The sequence below is a fragment of the Salmo salar genome, unplaced genomic scaffold (genome assembly GCF_905237065.1).
Source record: "Salmo salar unplaced genomic scaffold, Ssal_v3.1, whole genome shotgun sequence".
Taxonomy (NCBI): domain Eukaryota; kingdom Metazoa; phylum Chordata; class Actinopteri; order Salmoniformes; family Salmonidae; genus Salmo; species Salmo salar.
The window spans coordinates 12,501-27,500 of record NW_025547461.1 but is presented as its reverse complement, the minus strand read 5'-3'; the positions used below and the strand labels follow the sequence as shown (position 1 = coordinate 27,500).

The window sequence follows — 15,000 nt, the reverse complement described above, 5'->3', positions numbered from 1 at the left end:
TGGGGGTTAGAGTGTGTGTGTGTGTGTGTTTACTAACCTGGGGGTTAGAGTGTGTGTGTGTATTTACTAACCTGGGGGTTAGAGTGTGTGTGTGTATTATAACCTGGGGGTTAGAGTGTGTGTGTGTGTGTGTTTATTAACCTGGGGGTTAGAGTGTGTATCCTGGGGGTTAGAGTGTGTGTGTGTATTATAACCTGGGGGTTAGAGTGTGTGTGTGTGTTTACTAACCTGGGGGTTAGAGTGTGTGTGTGTATTATAACCTGGGGGTTAGAGTGTGTGTGTGTATTATAACCTGGGGGTTAGAGTGTGTGTGTGTATTATAACCTGGGGGTTAGAGTGTGTGTGTGATTATAACCTGGGGGTTAGAGTGTGTGTGTGTGTTACTAACCTGGGGGTTAGAGTGTGTGTGTGTATTTACTAACCTGGGGGTTAGAGTGTGTGTGTGTGATTATAACCTGGGGGTTAGAGTGTGTGTGTATTATAACCTGGGGGTTAGAGTGTGTGTGTGTATTATAACCTGGGGGTTAGAGTGTGTGTGTGTATTATAACCTGGGGGTTAGAGTGTGTGTGTGTGATTATAACCTGGGGGTTAGAGTGTGTGTGTGTATTATAACCTGGGGGTTAGAGTGTGTGTGTGTGTGTGTTACTAACCTGGGGGTTAGAGTGTGTGTGTGTGTGTATTATAACCTGGGGGTTAGAGTGAGTGTGTATTATAACCTGGGGGTTAGAGTGTGTGTGTATTATAACCTGGGGGTTAGAGTGTGTGTGTATTATAACCTGGGGGTTAGAGTGAGTGTGTATTATAACCTGGGGGTTAGAGTGAGTGTGTGTATTATAACCTGGGGGTTAGAGTGAGTGTGTATTATAACCTGGGGGTTAGAGTGAGTGTGTATTATAACCTGGGGGTTAGAGTGTGTGTGTGTATTATAACCTGGGGGTTAGAGTGTGTGTGTATTATAACCTGGGGGTTAGAGTGTGTGTGTATTATAACCTGGGGGTTAGAGTGTGTGTATTATAACCTGGGGGTTAGAGTGTGTGTGTGTATTATAACCTGGGGGTTAGAGTGAGTGTGTATTATAACCTGGGGGTTAGAGTGAGTGTGTATTATAACCTGGGGGTTAGAGTGAGTGTGTATTATAACCTGGGGGTTAGAGTGAGTGTGTATTATAACCTGGGGGTTAGAGTGTGTGTGTATTATAACCTGGGGGTTAGAGTGAGTGTGTATTATAACCTGGGGGTTAGAGTGAGTGTGTGTATTATAACCTGGGGGTTAGAGTGAGTGTGTGTATTATAACCTGGGGGTTAGAGTGAGTGTGTATTATAACCTGGGGGTTAGAGTGAGTGTGTATTATAACCTGGGGGTTAGAGTGAGTGTGCATTATAACCTGGGGGTTAGAGTGTGTGTGTGTATTATAACCTGGGGGTTAGAGTGAGTGTGTATTATAACCTGGGGGTTAGAGTGTGTGTGTGTATTATAACCTGGGGGTTAGAGTGAGTGTGTATTATAACCTGGGGGTTAGAGTGAGTGTGTATTATAACCTGGGGGTTAGAGTGTGTGTGTATTATAACCTGGGGGTTAGTGTGTGTGTGTATTATAACCTGGGGGTTAGAGTGAGTGTGTATTATAACCTGGGGGTTAGTGTGTGTGTGTATTATAACCTGGGGGTTAGAGTGTGTGTGTGTATTATAACCTGGGGGTTAGAGTGTGTGTGTATTATAACCTGGGGGTTAGTGTGTGTGTGTATTATAACCTGGGGGTTAGAGTGAGTGTGTATTATAACCTGGGGGTTAGAGTGAGTGTGTATTATAACCTGGGGGTTAGAGTGTGTGTGTATTATAACCTGGGGGTTAGAGTGAGTGTGTATTATAACCTGGGGGTTAGAGTGTGTGTGTGTATTATAACCTGGGGGTTAGAGTGAGTGTGTATTATAACCTGGGGGTTAGTGTGTGTGTGTATTATAACCTGGGGGTTAGAGTGAGTGTGTATTATAACCTGGGGGTTAGAGTGTGTGTGTGTATTATAACCTGGGGGTTAGAGTGAGTGTGTATTATAACCTGGGGGTTAGAGTGTGTGTGTATTATAACCTGGGGGTTAGAGTGTGTGTGTATTATAACCTGGGGGTTAGAGTGTGTGTGTATTATAACCTGGGGGTTAGAGTGAGTGTGTATTATAACCTGGGGGTTAGAGTGAGTGTGTATTATAACCTGGGGGTTAGAGTGAGTGTGTATTATAACCTGGGGGTTAGAGTGAGTGTGTGTATTATAACCTGGGGGTTAGAGTGTGTGTGTGTATTATAACCTGGGGGTTAGAGTGTGTGTGTGTATTATAACCTGGGGGTTAGAGTGAGTGTGTATTATAACCTGGGGGTTAGAGTGTGTGTGTGTATTATAACCTGGGGGTTAGAGTGAGTGTGTATTATAACCTGGGGGTTAGAGTGTGTGTGTGTATTATAACCTGGGGGTTAGAGTGTGTGTGTGTATTATAACCTGGGGGTTAGAGTGAGTGTGTATTATAACCTGGGGGTTAGAGTGAGTGTGTATTATAACCTGGGGGTTAGAGTGAGTGTGTATTATAACCTGGGGGTTAGAGTGTGTGTGTATTATAACCTGGGGGTTAGAGTGAGTGTGTATTATAACCTGGGGGTTAGAGTGAGTGTGTATTATAACCTGGGGGTTAGAGTGAGTGTGTATTATAACCTGGGGGTTAGAGTGTGTGTGTGTATTATAACCTGGGGGTTAGAGTGAGTGTGTGTATTATAACCTGGGGGTTAGAGTGAGTGTGTGTATTATAACCTGGGGGTTAGAGTGAGTGTGTATTATAACCTGGGGGTTAGAGTGTGTGTGTATTATAACCTGGGGGTTAGAGTGAGTGTGTATTATAACCTGGGGGTTAGAGTGAGTGTGTATTATAACCTGGGGGTTAGAGTGAGTGTGTATTATAACCTGGGGGTTAGAGTGAGTGTGTATTATAACCTGGGGGTTAGAGTGAGTGTGTATTATAACCTGGGGGTTAGAGTGTGTGTGTATTATAACCTGGGGGTTAGAGTGAGTGTGTATTATAACCTGGGGGTTAGAGTGAGTGTGTATTATAACCTGGGGGTTAGAGTGAGTGTGTGTATTATAACCTGGGGGTTAGAGTGAGTGTGTGTATTATAACCTGGGGGTTAGAGTGAGTGTGTATTATAACCTGGGGGTTAGAGTGTGTGTGTATTATAACCTGGGGGTTAGAGTGAGTGTGTATTATAACCTGGGGGTTAGAGTGTGTGTGTGTATTATAACCTGGGGGTTAGAGTGTGTGTGTATTATAACCTGGGGGTTAGAGTGAGTGTGTATTATAACCTGGGGGTTAGAGTGTGTGTGTGTATTATAACCTGGGGGTTAGAGTGAGTGTGTATTATAACCTGGGGGTTAGAGTGAGTGTGTATTATAACCTGGGGGTTAGAGTGAGTGTGTATTATAACCTGGGGGTTAGAGTGAGTGTGTATTATAACCTGGGGGTTAGAGTGTGTGTGTATTATAACCTGGGGGTTAGAGTGAGTGTGTGTATTATAACCTGGGGGTTAGAGTGTGTGTGTGTATTATAACCTGGGGGTTAGAGTGTGTGTGTATTATAACCTGGGGGTTAGTGTGTGTGTGTATTATAACCTGGGGGTTAGAGTGAGTGTGTGTATTATAACCTGGGGGTTAGAGTGAGTGTGTGTATTATAACCTGGGGGTTAGAGTGAGTGTGTATTACAACCTGGGGGTTAGAGTGTGTGTGTGTATTATAACCTGGGGGTTGGAGTGAGTGTGTATTATAACCTGGGGGTTAGAGTGAGTGTGTATTATAACCTGGGGGTTAGAGTGAGTGTGTATTATAACCTGGGGGTTAGAGTGAGTGTGTATTATAACCTGGGGGTTAGAGTGAGTGTGTATTATAACCTGGGGGTTAGAGTGAGTGTGTATTATAACCTGGGGGTTGGAGATCTTGATGCTCAGAGGTTCCAGGTCCACGTGAAGACAGACGATGAAGGCGTGTCGTCCGTCGGGACCCGCAGCCTGCAGCTTGTGGGAGGTGACGGCCAGGGTGGAGGTGCAGCCCATTGGTTGGAGGAGACTCAGAGACCGCTGCTGACCCAATAGGGTATAGACACTGAACTGACTCAGGGTCAGTGTCCAGGGGAAGGCATCACCTGGACAGGACAGGGGGAGGGGCAGCGTTAATACATACATTGTAGGTATGTGGGAGAGACAGGAAGGACAACAGGAAGCAGATGCTGACACTTAGGAAGGACAACAGGAAGCAGATGCTGACACTTAGGAAGGACAACAGGAAGCAGATGCTGACACTTAGGAAGGACAACAGGAAGCAGATGCTGACACTTAGGATGAGGCTTCAGGAAGGACAACAGGAAGCAGGATGAGGCTTCAGGAAGGACAACAGGAAGCAGGATGAGGCTTCAGGAAGGACAACAGGAAGCAGGATGAGGCTTCAGGAAGGACAACAGGAAGCAGGATGAGGCTTCAGGAAGGACATTTTGCATAGAATCATCACTACTGGACCCATAGAGGGGGATGAAAACAAACGGTCTCATAATATGTCCTGGTAGGAACTAACAGTGAAGAGAAGATGGCATTAAACTGTCCTGGTCCTAGTTGGCAGGGACAGAGACAGACAGCCAGGCCGTAAGGTGGACCTGGTCCTAGTTGGCAGGGACAGAGACAGGCAGCCAGGCCGTAAGGTGGTCCTGGTCCTAGTTGGCAGGGACAGAGACAGGCAGCCAGGCCGTAAGGTGGACCTGGTCCTAGTTGGCAGGGACAGGGACAGAGACAGGCAGCCAGGCCGTAAGGTGGGCCTGGTCCTAGTTGGCAGGGACAGAGACAGGCAGCCAGGCCGTAAGGTGGTCCTGGTCCTAGTTGGCAGGGACAGAGACAGGCAGCCAGGCCGTAAGGTGGTCCTGGTCCTAGTTGGCAGGGACAGAGACAGGCAGCCAGGCCGTAAGGTGGACCTGGTCCTAGTTGGCAGGGACAGAGACATGCAGCCAGGCCGTAAGGTGGTCCTGGTCCTAGTTGGCAGGGACAGAGACAGGCAGCCAGGCCGTAAGGTGGACCTGGTCCTAGTTGGCAGAGACAGGCAGCCAGGCCGTAAGGTGGACCTGGTCCTAGTTGGCAGGGACAGACAGCCAGGCCGTAAGGTGGACCTGGTCCTAGTTGGCAGAGACAGGCAGCCAGGCCGTAAGGTGGTCCTGGTCCTAGTTGGCAGGGACAGGCAGCCAGGCCGTAAGGTGGACCTGGTCCTAGTTGGCAGGGACAGGGACAGGCAGCCAGGCCGTAAGGTGGACCTGGTCCTAGTTGGCAGGGACAGAGACAGGCAGCCAGGCCGTAAGGTGGACCTGGTCCTAGTTGGCAGGGACAGAGACAGGCAGCCAGGCCGTAAGGTGGACCTGGTCCTAGTTGGCAGAGACAGGCAGCCAGGCCGTAAGGTGGACCTGGTCCTAGTTGGCAGAGACAGACAGCCAGGCCGTAAGGTGGACCTGGTCCTAGTTGGCAGGGACAGAGACAGAGACAGGCAGCCAGGCCGTAAGGTGGACCTGGTCCTAGTTGGCAGGGACAGAGACAGGCAGCCAGGCCGTAAGGTGGGCCTGGTCCTAGTTGGCAGAGACAGGCAGCCAGGCCGTAAGGTGGGCCTGGTCCTAGTTGGCAGAGACAGACAGCCAGGCCGTAAGGTGGACCTGGTCCTAGTTGGCAGAGACAGAGACAGGCAGCCAGGCCGTAAGGTGGACCTGGTCCTAGTTGGCAGGGACAGAGACAGGCAGCCAGGCCGTAAGGTGGACCTGGTCCTAGTTGGCAGAGACAGAGACAGGCAGCCAGGCCGTAAGGTGGACCTGGTCCTGGTTGGCAGGGACAGAGACAGAGACAGGCAGCCAGGCCGTAAGGTGGACCTGGTCCTAGTTGGCAGGGACAGAGACAGGCAGCCAGGCCGTAAGGTGGTCCTGGTCCTAGTTGACAGGGACAGAGACAGGCAGCCAGGCCGTAAGGTGGGCCTGGTCCTAGTTGGCAGGGACAGGGACAGAGACAGGCAGCCAGGCCGTAAGGTGGACCTGCTCCTAGTTGGCAGGGACAGGGACAGAGACAGGCAGCCAGGCCGTAAGGTGGGCCTGGTCCTAGTTGGCAGAGACAGAGACAGGCAGCCAGGCCGTAAGGTGGACCTGGTCCTAGTTGGCAGAGACAGAGACAGGCAGCCAGGCCGTAAGGTGGACCTGGTCCTACTTGGCAGGGACAGAGACAGACAGCCAGGCAGTAAGGTGGACCTGGTCCTAGTTGGCAGAGACAGAGACAGGCAGCCAGGCCGTAAGGTGGACCTGGTCCTAGTTGGCAGGGACAGAGACAGGCAGCCAGGCCGTAAGGTGGACCTGGTCCTAGTTGGCAGGGACAGAGACAGGCAGCCAGGCCGTAAGGTGGTCCTGGTCCTAGTTGGCAGGGACAGGCAGCCAGGCCGTAAGGTGGACCTGGTCCTAGTTGGCAGGGACAGGGACAGGCAGCCAGGCCGTAAGGTGGACCTGGTCCTAGTTGGCAGGGACAGAGACAGGCAGCCAGGCCGTAAGGTGGACCTGGTCCTAGTTGGCAGGGACAGAGACAGAGACAGGCAGCCAGGCCGTAAGGTGGACCTGGTCCTAGTTGGCAGGGACAGAGACAGGCAGCCAGGCCGTAAGGTGGGCCTGGTCCTAGTTGGCAGAGACAGACAGCCAGGCCGTAAGGTGGACCTGGTCCTAGTTGGCAGAGACAGAGACAGGCAGCCAGGCCGTAAGGTGGACCTGGTCCTGGTTGGCAGGGACAGAGACAGACAGCCAGGCAGTAAGGTGGACCTGGTCCTAGTTGGCAGGGACAGAGACAGGCAGCCAGGCCGTAAGGTGGACCTGGTCCTAGTTGGCAGAGACAGAGACAGGCAGCCAGGCCGTAAGGTGGACCTGGTCCTGGTTGGCAGGGACAGAGACAGAGACAGGCAGCCAGGCCGTAAGGTGGACCTGGTCCTAGTTGGCAGGGACAGAGACAGGCAGCCAGGCCGTAAGGTGGTCCTGGTCCTAGTTGACAGGGACAGAGACAGGCAGCCAGGCCGTAAGGTGGGCCTGGTCCTAGTTGGCAGGGACAGGGACAGAGACAGGCAGCCAGGCCGTAAGGTGGACCTGGTCCTAGTTGGCAGGGACAGAGACAGGCAGCCAGGCCGTAAGGTGGACCTGGTCCTAGTTGGCAGAGACAGAGACAGGCAGCCAGGCCGTAAGGTGGACCTGGTCCTAGTTGGCAGAGACAGAGACAGGCAGCCAGGCCGTAAGGTGGACCTGGTCCTACTTGGCAGGGACAGAGACAGACAGCCAGGCCGTAAGGTGGACCTGGTCCTACTTGGCAGGGACAGAGACAGACAGCCAGGCCGTAAGGTGGACCTGGTCCTAGTTGGCAGGGACAGAGACAGAGACAGGCAGCCAGGCCGTAAGGTGGACCTGGTCCTAGTTGGCAGGGACAGGGACAGGCAGCCAGGCCGTAAGGTGGGCCTGGTCCTAGTTGGCAGGGACAGAGACAGACAGCCAGGCCGTAAGGTGGACCTGGTCCTAGTTGGCAGGGACAGAGACAGACAGCCAGGCCGTAAGGTGGACCTGGTCCTAGTTGGCAGGGACAGAGACATGCAGCCAGGCCGTAAGGTGGACCTGGTCCTAGTTGGCAGGGACAGAGACAGGCAGCCAGGCCGTAAGGTGGACCTGGTCCTAGTTGGCAGGGACAGACAGCCAGGCCGTAAGGTGGACCTGGTCCTAGTTGGCAGGGACAGAGACAGGCAGCCAGGCCGTAAGGTGGTCCTGGTCCTAGTTGGCAGGGACAGAGACAGGCAGCCAGGCCGTAAGGTGGGCCTGGTCCTAGTTGACAGGGACAGGGACAGAGACAGGCAGCCAGGCCGTAAGGTGGGCCTGGTCCTAGTTGGCAGGGACAGAGACAGGCAGCCAGGCCATAAGGTGGGCCTGGTCCTAGTTGGCAGGGACAGAGACAGGCAGCCAGGCCGTAAGGTGGGCCTGGTCCTAGTTGGCAGGGACAGAGACAGAGACAGGCAGCCAGGCCGTAAGGTGGACCTGCTCCTAGTTGGCAGGGACAGAGACAGGCCGTAAGGTGGACCTGGTCCTAGTTGGCAGGGACAGGGACAGAGACAGGCAGCCAGGCCGTAAGGTGGACCTGGTCCTAGTTGGCAGGGACAGGGACAGAGACAGGCAGCCAGGCCGTAAGGTGGACCTGGTCCTAGTTGGCAGAGACAGAGACAGGCAGCCAGGCCGTAAGGTGGACCTGGTCCTACTTGGCAGGGACAGAGACAGACAGCCAGGCCGTAAGGTGGACCTGGTCCTAGTTGGCAGGGACAGAGACAGGCAGCCAGGCCGTAAGGTGGACCTGGTCCTAGTTGGCAGGGACAGAGACAGGCAGCCAGGCCGTAAGGTGGACCTGGTCCTAGTTGGCAGGGACAGGGACAGAGACAGGCAGCCAGGCCGTAAGGTGGACCTGGTCCTAGTTGGCAGGGACAGAGACAGAGACAGGCAGCCAGGCCGTAAGGTGGACCTGGTCCTAGTTGGCAGGGACAGGGACAGACAGCCAGGCCGTAAGGTGGACCTGGTCCTAGTTGGCAGGGACAGGGACAGGCAGCCAGGCCGTAAGGTGGGCCTGGTCCTAGTTGGCAGGGACAGAGACAGACAGCCAGGCCGTAAGGTGGACCTGGTCCTAGTTGGCAGGGACAGAGACATGCAGCCAGGCCGTAAGGTGGACCTGGTCCTAGTTGGCAGGGACAGAGACAGGCAGCCAGGCCGTAAGGTGGACCTGGTCCTAGTTGGCAGGGACAGACAGCCAGGCCGTAAGGTGGACCTGGTCCTAGTTGGCAGGGACAGAGACAGGCAGCCAGGCCGTAAGGTGGTCCTGGTCCTAGTTGGCAGGGACAGAGACAGGCAGCCAGGCCGTAAGGTGGGCCTGGTCCTAGTTGACAGGGACAGAGACAGGCAGCCAGGCCGTAAGGTGGGCCTGGTCCTAGTTGGCAGGGACAGAGACAGGCAGCCAGGCCGTAAGGTGGACCTGGTCCTAGTTGGCAGAGACAGGCAGCCAGGCCGTAAGGTGGACCTGGTCCTAGTTGGCAGGGACAGAGACAGAGACAGACAGCCAGGCCGTAAGGTGGACCTGGTCCTAGTTGGCAGAGACAGAGACAGAGATCTCCTGATTTAAGGGTGACCACCCTGGTTTCATGGTCCTCAGAGTCTAACACATTACTGTTGGCTGGCAGAGGAGGAAGAGGCATGAGAGAGTCCAACACACACACACACACACACACACACACACACACACACACACACACACACACACACACAGAGGGCCCGTTTCCCAGACTAGGGCCCGCTCCGGCTCTACCAGGCAGCCCAGCTAGCTCTGATCCAGGGCATTAAACATGAGAGATGAAGAGATGTTTAAAGCCAGGGGATGGGTTACCAGACGTACGGGTCATTCCTTTTAACGGTCACGCTGACAGACGGCTGATGTAAGTGTTTGTTCATCTGTGAGCTCAACTCCGACGTCGTTTAGCCAGCGAGGGAGTTTAAAACAAGGTCCCCGTTTCCTGTTGGAGCACCGCGGAATGTTCTGGAGGAGGAATAGACACCTTCACCGCGTGTAGAGACAGACTGTACTATATCGATCTAGCACACGCACACACACACACACGCGCACGCACACGCACGCACACATGCACGCACGCACCACACAGTCTCGCCAATTAGACTGTTGATCTGTCATTTCAAGGTAAATGAGGAATGAAACCACAAGCATCCCACAGTGTTCAACATGTCCTCTTCCTCACGTCCTCTTCCTCACGTCCTCTTCCTCCTGATAGGATCCAGATGTTTAGGGGAACAGCCAGGGCTCTTCCTCACGTCCTCTTCCTCCTGATAGGATCCAGATGTTTAGGGGAACAGCCAGGGCTCTTCCTCACGTCCTCTTCCTCCTGATAGGATCCAGATGTTTAGGGGAACAGCCAGGGCTCTTCCTCACGTCCTCTTCCTCCTGATAGGATCCAGATGTTTAGGGGAACAGCCAGGGCTCTTCCTCACGTCCTCTTCCTCCTGATAGGATCCAGATGTTTAGGGGAACAGCCAGGGCTCTTCCTCACGTCCTCTTCCTCCTGATAGGATCCAGATGTTTAGGGGAACAGCCAGGGCTCTTCCTCACGTCCTCTTCCTCCTGATAGGATCCAGATGTTTAGGGGAACAGCCAGGGCTCTTCCTCACGTCCTCTTCCTCCTGATAGGATCCAGACGTTTAGGGGAACAGCCAGGGCTCTTCCTCACGTCCTCTTCCTCCTGATAGGATCCAGATGTTTAGGGGAACAGCCAGGGCTCATGCGGTTCTGTTGTGAATGTTCTGTGTCTGGTGGCATTTGACAAGCTCTGACTTTTCACTTAAAACATCGTTGGGTTTTTAAACATACAAGATTCAGAATACAACCTCCCTCCCTCCAGTACGGTCCTGGACACCATGAAGGGCAGGTCCTGCTATAACAGGTGTAATAACAGGTATAATAACTTGTAATAACAACCTACCTTCCTCCAGTATGGTCCTGGACACCATGAAGGGCAGGTCCTGCTATAACAGGTGTAATAACAACCTACCTTCCTCCAGTATGGTCCTGGACACCATGAAGGGCAGGTCCTGCTATAACAGGTGTAATAACAGGTATAATAACTTGTAATAACAACCTACCTTCCTCCAGTATGGTCCTGGACACCATGAAGGGCAGGTCCTGCTATAACAGGTGTAATAACAACCTCCCTCCCTCCAGTATGGTCCTGGACACCATGAAGGGCAGGTCCTGCTATAACAGGTGTAATAACAGGTATAATAACTTGTAATAACAACCTACCTTCCTCCAGTATGGTCCTGGACACCATGAAGGGCAGGTCCTGCTATAACAGGTGTAATAACAACCTACCTTCCTCCAGTATGGTCCTGGACACCATGAAGGGCAGGTCCTGCTATAACAGGTGTAATAACAACCTACCTTCCTCCAGTATGGTCCTGGACACCATGAAGGGCAGGTCCTGCTATAACAGGTGTAATAACAACCTACCTTCCTCCAGTATGGTCCTGGACACCATGAAGGGCAGGTCCTGCTATAACAGGTGTAATAACAGGTATAATAACTTGTAATAACAACCTACCTTCCTCCAGTATGGTCCTGGACACCATGAAGGGCAGGTCCTGCTATAACAGGTGTAATAACAACCTCCCTCCCTCCAGTATGGTCCTGGACACCATGAAGGGCAGGTCCTGCTATAACAGGTGTAATAACAGGTATAATAACTTGTAATAACAACCTACCTTCCTCCAGTATGGTCCTGGACACCATGAAGGGCAGGTCCTGCTATAACAGGTGTAATAACAACCTACCTTCCTCCAGTACAGTCCTGGACACCATGAAGGGCAGGTCCTGCTATAACAGGTGTAATAACAACCTACCTCCCTCCAGTATGGTCCTGGACACCATGAAGGGCAGGTCCTGCTATAACAGGTGTAATAACAACCTACCTTCCTCCAGTATGGTCCTGGACACCATGAAGGAGAGGTTCTGCTATAACAGGTGTAATAACAACCTACCTTCCTCCAGTACAGTCCTGGACAACATGAAGGGCAGGTCCTGCTATAACAGGTGTAATAACAACCTACCTTCCTCCAGTATGGTCCTGGACACCATGAAGGAGAGGTTCTGCTATAACAGGTGTAATAACAACCTACCTCCCTCCAGTACAGTCCTGGACACCATGAAGGGCAGGTCCTGCTATAACAGGTGTAATAACAGGTATAATAACTTGTAATAACAACCTACCTTCCTCCAGTATGGTCCTGGACACCATGAAGGGCAGGTCCTGCTATAACAGGTGTAATAACAGGTATAATAACTTGTAATAACAACCTACCTTCCTCCAGTACGGTCCTGGACACCATGAAGGGCAGGTCCTGCTATAACAGGTGTAATAACAACCTACCTTCCTCCAGTATGGTCCTGGACACCATGAAGGGCAGGTCCTGCTATAACAGGTGTAATAACAGGTATAATAACTTGTAATAACAACCTACCTTCCTCCAGTATGGTCCTGGACACCATGAAGGGCAGGTCCTGCTATAACAGGTGTAATAACAGGTATAATAACTTGTAATAACAACCTACCTTCCTCCAGTATGGTCCTAGACAACATGAAGGGCAGGTCCTGCTATAACAGGTGTAATAACAACCTACCTTCCTCCAGTACGGTCCTGGACACCATGAAGGGCAGGTCCTGCTATAACAGGTGTAATAACAGGTATAATAACTTGTAATAACAACCTACCTTCCTCCAGTACGGTCCTAGACAACATGAAGGGCAGGTCCTGCTATAACAGGTGTAATAACAACCTACCTTCCTCCAGTATGGTCCTGGACACCATGAAGGGCAGGTCCTGCTATAACAGGTGTAATAACAACCTACCTTCCTCCAGTATGGTCCTGGACACCATGAAGGGCAGGTCCTGCTATAACAGGTGTAATAACAACCTACCTTCCTCCAGTATGGTCCTAGACACCATGAAGGGCAGGTCCTGCTATAACAGGTGTAATAACAACCTACCTTCCTCCAGTACGGTCCTGGACACCATGAAGGGCAGGTCCTGCTATAACAGGTGTAATAACAACCTACCTTCCTCCAGTATGGTCCTGGACACCATGAAGGGCAGGTCCTGCTATAACAGGTGTAATAACAACCTACCTTCCTCCAGTACAGTCCTGGACACCATGAAGGGCAGGTCCTGCAGGGGCTCCATGTATTTGTGTCCAGCAGACAGGACAGTGATCTGGGGCAGACAGACTACCAGAGTCCCAGGCATGGTGGCCTGGTTGTGGTACCAGCTACGGACAGTACCAGGGATGTCGCCACAGATAATGGTGCTGGGAGAAGGGAGGCTGTCGTTGGGGAGGAACACACAGCATGACTGGAGCTCCAGCTGGAGGAGAGAGAGAAGAAGAGGAGGAGAAGAGAGAAGACGAGGAGGAGAGAGAAGAGGAGGAGAGAAAAGAAGAGGAGGAGAGAGAAGAAGAGGAGGAAAGACAAGAAGAGGAGGAGAGAGAAGAAGAGGAGAGAGAAGAAGAGGAGGAGAGAGAAGAAGAGGAGGAGAGAAAAGAAGGAGGAGAGAGAAGAAGAGGAGGAGAGAGAAGAAGAGGAGGAGAGAAAAGAAGAGGAGGAGAGAAAAGAAGGAGGAGAGAGAAGAAGAGGAAAAGAGAGAAGAAGAGAGATGGTGCACCATTAGAACTGTGCATCAAATGAATACATACAGCAGAACAACAGCTTGAGGAGCTGTGAGGAGCAGTGAGGAGCAGTGAGGAGCAGTGAGGAGCTGTGAGGAGCAGTGAGGAGCAGTGAGGAGCTGTGAGGAGCAGTGAGGAGCAGTGAGGAGCAGTGAGGATAAGTGAGGAGCAGGGAGGAGTTGTGAGGAGCAGGGAGGAGCTGTGAGGAGCAGTGAGGGACTGTGAGGATAAGTGAGGAGCAGGGAGGAGTTGTGAGGAGCAGGGAGGAGTTGTGAGGAGCAGGGAGGAGTTGTGAGGAGCAGGGAGGAGCTGTGAGGAGCTGTGAGGAGCAGCGAGGGGCTGTGAGGAGCAGCGAGGAGCAGTGAGGAGCAGCGAGGGGCTGTGAGGAGCAGAGAGGAGCAGTGAGGGGCTGTGAGGAGCAGTGAGGAGCTGTGAGGAGCAGTGAGGAGCTGTGAGGAGCTGTGAGGAGCAGTGAGGGGCTGTGAGGAGCTGTGAGGAGCTGTGAGGAGCAGTGAGGAGCAGTGAGGAGCTGTGAGGATCAGTGAGGAGCTGTGAGGAGCAGGGAGGATCAGTGAGGAGCAGTGAGGAGCAGTGAGGAGCTGTGAGGATCAGTGAGGAGATGTGAGGAGCTGTGAGGAGCAGTGAGGAGCTGTGAGGAGCAGTGAGGAGCTGTGAGGAGCAGTGAGGAGCTGTGAGGAGCTGTGAGGAGCAGTGAGGAGGGTTTCTGTCCCAGGGTAACTTAGTCTTCAACAGACCATGAACTGTGTGCCGTCTCAGTGTTTACACGACAAGGCTGGTTGAAACTCCTCAGAAAGGACAACACTGTGTAATGGAAAAGCAACAGCCCCGTCGCTCCTAAATCTGACCCGTACAAAACTAATCTCTCCGCATTTTGTCAAGTTTTTCTCGTGTTGGACGCAGTTAAAAGCAACAGAATGCAGAAAAACAAACACTGGGTAACTCAGGGTGGTAACAGCCCATGAGGCCATCGATGGCGAGCCTGTGGAGGCAGGGGGGAAAACACGGACATGGAGTTATCCCAGTTCCCATGGAGGCAGGGGGAAAACACGGACATGGAGTTATCCCAGTTCCCATGGAGGCAGGGGGGAAAACACGGACATGGAGTTATCCCAGTTCCCTCAGTCACCATGGAGGCAGGGGGGAAAACACGGACATGGAGTTATCTCAGTTCCCTCAGTCACCATGGAGGCAGGGGGGAAAACACGGACATGGAGTTATCCCAGTTCCCATGGAGGCAGGGGGGAAAACACGGACATGGAGTTATCCCAGTTCCCTCAGTCACCATGGAGGCAGGGGGGAAAACACGGACATGGAGTTATCCCAGTTCCCTCAGTTCCCATGGAGGCAGGGGGGAAAACACGGACATGGAGTTATCACAGTTCCCTCAGTCACCATGGAGGCAGGGGGGAAAACACGGACATGGAGTTATCCCAGTTCCCATGGAGGCAGGGGGAAAACACGGACATGGAGTTATCCCAGTTCCCTCAGTCACCATGGAGGCAGGGGGGGAAAACACGGACATGGAGTTATCCCAGTTCCCTCAGTCACCATGGAGGCAGGGGGGAAAATAACGGACATGGAGTTATCCCAGTTCCCTCAGTCACCATGGAGGCAGGGGGGAAAACACGGACATGGAGTTATCCCAGTTCCCTCAGTCAC

General features: G+C 52.6%; 1 protein-coding gene across 1 annotated transcript in view; it reads right to left on the bottom strand.

Moving 5' to 3' along the window:
* Positions 1-13,043, bottom strand: part of LOC106592563 (vacuolar protein sorting-associated protein 13B) — a 104,612-nt gene extending 91,569 nt beyond the window's left edge. The window contains exons 1-2 of the mRNA XM_045711276.1: positions 12,785-13,043; positions 3,952-4,172 (exon numbers count right to left, since the gene is read on the bottom strand). Of these exons, the coding sequence (XP_045567232.1) occupies positions 3,952-4,172; positions 12,785-12,902 (339 nt within the window). The 5' untranslated portion in view covers positions 12,903-13,043. The remainder of the gene's footprint in view (positions 1-3,951; positions 4,173-12,784) is intronic.
* Positions 13,044-15,000: the final 1,957 nt, after the last annotated feature.